At 23.6% G+C, this 5,063-nt stretch overlaps 1 protein-coding gene across 1 annotated transcript; it reads left to right on the forward strand.

Moving 5' to 3' along the window:
• The first annotated feature begins 249 nt into the window (after nucleotides 1–249).
• On the forward strand, nucleotides 250–4,169 carry LOC112592622. The gene is made up of 5 exons (XM_025336741.1): nucleotides 250–333; nucleotides 912–1,020; nucleotides 1,085–1,197; nucleotides 2,510–2,693; nucleotides 3,371–4,169. The coding sequence occupies exons 2-5, from the start codon at nucleotides 972–974 to the stop codon at nucleotides 3,841–3,843; spliced, it is 819 nt and encodes a 272-aa protein (XP_025192526.1). The 5' UTR covers nucleotides 250–333; nucleotides 912–971; the 3' UTR covers nucleotides 3,844–4,169.
• Nucleotides 4,170–5,063: the final 894 nt, after the last annotated feature.

The following is a 5,063-nucleotide window of genomic DNA, read 5'->3' on the forward strand; positions in this document are numbered from 1 at the left end:
ATTGTAACCTATCTAAGCACACGTAATGCTTCAAGTATGCTTATGCTAAAAATTATTGATAAAAAACATACAATACAGCAAAAACATTCTCTCATTACAGCTGTATTTCACTTCCCTACTACAATTATCGACATTGTATTATTATCACAGACGGTTTACTAGTGTGCGCTCAGTTTATTTTAACGTTGAAAGGTTCTGAATATTACAATTATTATTGTAACAATATAATCATTTCAAACATTCTGTACAAATTTATTTTATGAACATTTTACAATATTATAATCGTTGTAATGGTACTATTATTTATTATCTCTAATTATGATCTTCTTTTATGTAAGTATTCTATTGCGTCTTTTGATAATTAATGTTATGATGCATGTCGTATTGGTCAGATAATATAAAGTTTTGTTTTTCACTTATTAGTTATTAAGAATTTTAAATTTGACTAAAAATGAAATGAACATAAAATATTAATGATAATAAAAATTACAATAAATAAATAAAAGTATATTGTATAGGTATTTCAATTATTTGAGTTGACATTTTTTAAGTAAATAGTAGATCAAGCGATTAAATAATGAATAAGTGGGAACAATTAATAAGCAATATGACCTTTTTATTGAGCGTACAGATCAAAAGAACTTTCAAATAAAATATTATTTGTCATTTGTTTAAAACTAAAAACACATTTCAAGTACCAAAGTCTAAATCCCAATATTGATTTACTTATTCTATTTTTATTTCTATTTGAATATATATTGAATTATTTAGTAAAGATTTTGGTTATCTAAATTATACTATTATACCAAGTCACGCATTATATTCGAATAGTATAGTAAAATGTTTTTGTATGTCATTATGAAATGTTTATACTTAATTAAAATATTATTGATATATGAATAAAACTGCAGGTTAGTTGAACTCATACACATATATTTTATATACTTACACCAGTGATTATTCAAACGAATATGAGTATTTTTTTTATGTCATTGATACTTATATGGAGTCAGATATCAGGTAAAAAAAATATCATACCAATAAAATTTGCATTTTTTATTTTGAAGTTCAATTTATTCTTTAGGTATTTATGTCGTCACCTTATATGTAGATGGAAAAAATGAAAACATGTCTACAATAAATAACGAATTGTGTATACCTTGTTTTTGTAAGCCCAAGACAAGCAATTGTAAAGAAGTATGTATAATAACCACAGCAAATATGTTTGAATGAATTTGAATAATTTGATAAGATTTATTTTAAAAATAGTAAGTTTTTGTTCTAAAATAAACATATGATACGTTTATTGCAGCCTAACTGTGTAATAATATTTTCAAATCTATTAATATTAATATTTATAGTAAAACTTAATCAAAAAAAAAAAAAGAATATTAAAAAGATAAGGATTGGTTGAAAATTGAAATATAATTAATATAATTTTATTTTTAATATAGTAAAACATGTATATTGTATAGCTAAAAAAGTGTGGTAATTATAATCACGAAATATTTCGAAATATAATCGTAATTTATTAGGAAATAATCACAAATTGCAATGTTACACATTAAATTATATTATTTGTCACAATATAAATCATAAAAAATCATTTATAATACCTAAATAATACATGATATGTATCTGATAGTGTTCTTAGACCTTTCTTTAAGTTTTTTAATACAAATTCGTGATAGAACACCTAATTATTAATTATAAATTAATTAATCTGTAAAAATTTGTTATAAATTTATAATATTATAGATCCTATTATGCAAATAGTTACATCTATTAATAATGTAATTGGAAATATAATATCCTAAAAAATACTTTAATGCTCTAAAATTTCATAATAATATTTCTAAAATATGCTCATATTCTTACTTTTTATTTTACAAGCTTTGAACCAAGACACATATTTTAATATATTTAAAAAAAGTTTTATAGAACTGTACAATTTCTAGCCTACTATGTAGAATTTTAATTTAAAAATAAAAAATTATTTCGTTTAATTATTAATGTTTTACGGAATCGTTAAACAAATTACGATTAAATATTTAGATAATAAACTTCCTAGTACGTTATAAAGTTACTTTTTAAATAAAATTTTAAATAATTTTAAAAAAATAAACAAAATTTTAGAGTTGGATGTTCTAGAATCCTAAAATCTTCAAAAAATTAAAAAATTAATTTTCTTATTCTGATTCAAAAATACACGAAACGTATATGTTATTAAACGAACTTCAGAAAACAATGTAAAACAATCCAAGCCTTAAAATCATCAGGTATATCATAATTATTTATTTATTAATTTTTAATATTAATAAACATAACTAAAAAAAAAATAAAAATATATTCTATTTACAGCAAATACGCATTTAAACGTTATAGTAATCGTGGTAATCAAATCAAAAACGGTTATCGAAATGCACATTTGCTAAAAATAATTGATAATATTTTGTAGATATTTATAAGCTATAAAATTTCTATAAGTGTTCACTAAATTTAAATCTAGGAAATATGTACAGATTCAAATAGTACTAATTTATGCCAAAATGAAACTTATCAAGCAAATACTGAACATCAAGCTCCAGCTTCAAATTATCTGAATAAAATTGGATTTATATTCAAAATATTTATATGCATGTGTATAATATATATGTTTGTAGTACATGCATCTAGAGACTGCTTCGATTCAAGTATGAATAATAGTTTTATTTTACATTACAAAATTATATTTTAATTTTGATAATTTTAAATATACTTGACAAACAAAAATTGTACTATTAATATTTCATACATGTACTACTTATATCTATAATCAATGAACAAGCTTAGGTATAGTATTTAAATATCTATGACAATAGTAATTTATATTTTGAGTGATTTACTAGAGGTATGCCACTCACACCCGTTTTTTTTTTCACTTTAGTACCGAATGAATTTATTCAAACTCTGATTTTTAAAATTTTTGAGTACCCACTTATTAATATAGAAATATATTTACTAATAATACAACTAATTAAAAACTATATTTTAAGTTATTAAAATTTCAAGTAGTGTCCTGTGGCGATACAAACATCTATTTTCAAATGAGAACTATATCTCATTTGAAAAATAGATGTTTGTATCTTCACTGAGCACTCTTTATACCGTACAAGAAATTGAAAATTAGAAAATATGGGCTATAAGTAGGTCAATTAAAAAATTCCAAAATTCACATTTTAAATAACTACATTGTTGAAGAAGAAAAATGTGCGCACGCTTAATTTATCACTCTATGTTTACATTTGTACAATATATTATAATATAATGCAATTACGATAAATAAATGTACCTATAAATAATTCATTGTACATATTTTTTTTCACTGCAGTTTCTACGAGAAGAGTACATTCAAGTTTAAATCAAATTCTATCTGACGACGGTCTACCGTCCTCTGATGCACATAGTGACGACCAAAGTTGTGTAATGCCGTTGAACGTCTATGAACATGAAAATAATATTAATGATCCGCCTCCTTCGTACCACGATGTGCAAAATACTAGAACAAACGTTTCAAATCCTTGGTACACAACACTACCACCAGTGCAGAGTTCCAATTTAAATTATGACTGTAAATACAATGTAGGCTTGCTTTTAACGTCATCGATCGACGAGCCACCTCCATCGTACGACGATTTTATGGCAATTCATCGTTCGAAACTTCCACGGGTTTATGATAATTTACTACCGAATTATGCGTATGATCATTTGTACACAGCTATGCCGGTTGATGAAATGGAAACCGCACAGGATTTGCAAACGACATTCGAATCCGAAACCGACATTTTACGCAGTCAAGTCTGATATAGGTGAACACAATTATTTTCGATCAGTCAGATTCTCTGCGTTCTTTCACATTTTAGATTTTCTTTTTTTATTTGGAACGGAAAAATTCATTTACCAATATTATAACTTACGTTAAAATTCATAGACTGTGATGTCTTAACAAACAGAGTTTACTGGTTCGATATACATTATATAATTGTTATATTTGTGAAAATCTGTTTGATCCAGTGAAATCGTTATCTATTTTCATAACAGCTTGAAATCGAACATGTCCAAAAGCTTTTGATAAATTACATTTCATATAACATGTTTTAATTGATTATGCTTATACTAAATATATTATACCTGGGTAGTTATTTATTGTTTCATTATATTGATTTAATGTAATGTTTTATATTTTAATTTTTAAAAATCAATATAATAATACTCATATTGACATTTAAAATTATTTTTCGAGCATATTTTCTTAAAAATAATTAGAATTTGACACTGAAAATAGAATTTAAAAATCAAAAACGATTATTTTAAATTATGCTGAATAATATTGACAATATTTATGTATTTTAATAATTTACTATTATTACCTACTCAGTCATTTTTAAACGAAGTTTGGTAGGCAACATTAAAGTATATTAATATATATTATCTTTTTCTATGTTAACATAAGAACTAAAATACTGTACTTATACAATATGAACTTCCGAAAAATGATTTGTGGATTATTACATATTTATATAATTAGTTATAAGTTATAATGATTTTACCAAATCGTTGTGTAGTATTCTTCTAACACGACCAGATAATTATGAGCAATGTGTTATATTTATTTTTATATACCTAATTTTTACAGTCTTAAATTGTATTAATTTAATTGTTTATTCTTATTATCCTATATTTACAACTTAAAGTTTTTATAATGTGAGTATACGAGTATAAGATGTTAAAAGATGTTACAACAATGCCATCGATAGGTACGTGAAATAGTTTTATCTGTTCTACATTATTTATTAAATGATTTCGTCCAAGAATAAAGTAAAACGAAGATTTTTTTTTTATCGATTGCTAAGATAAAAATAAGTATTTTTATTACAATCAATAATTCATAAATGCACTAAAATTAAGTCTATGATATCTTTTAAATGTATACGAATATATAATATTACCCAGAATAACTATATTTATACGTTTAAAAGAGATTTTATTGTACTCCTGCTGCAGGTAGCTCAAAAATACATAAA

This window comes from Melanaphis sacchari, unplaced genomic scaffold (assembly GCF_002803265.2).
Source record: "Melanaphis sacchari strain LSU unplaced genomic scaffold, SCAv2.0 Contig182_pilon_pilon, whole genome shotgun sequence".
In the NCBI taxonomy this organism is placed as follows: Eukaryota; Metazoa; Arthropoda; class Insecta; order Hemiptera; family Aphididae; genus Melanaphis; species Melanaphis sacchari.

Bases quoted from the DNA above. Each gene is read 5' to 3' on its own strand.
- LOC112592622 (XM_025336741.1), top strand. From the start codon at position 972: ATGAGTATTTTTTTTATGTCATTGATACTTATATGGAGTCAGATATCA. The intron at 1,198-2,509 runs GTATGTATAATA...ATTTAAATCTAG, and splicing joins AGACAAGCAATTGTAAAGAA to GAAATATGTACAGATTCAAA. The intron at 2,694-3,370 runs GTATGAATAATA...TTTTCACTGCAG, and splicing joins TAGAGACTGCTTCGATTCAA to TTTCTACGAGAAGAGTACAT.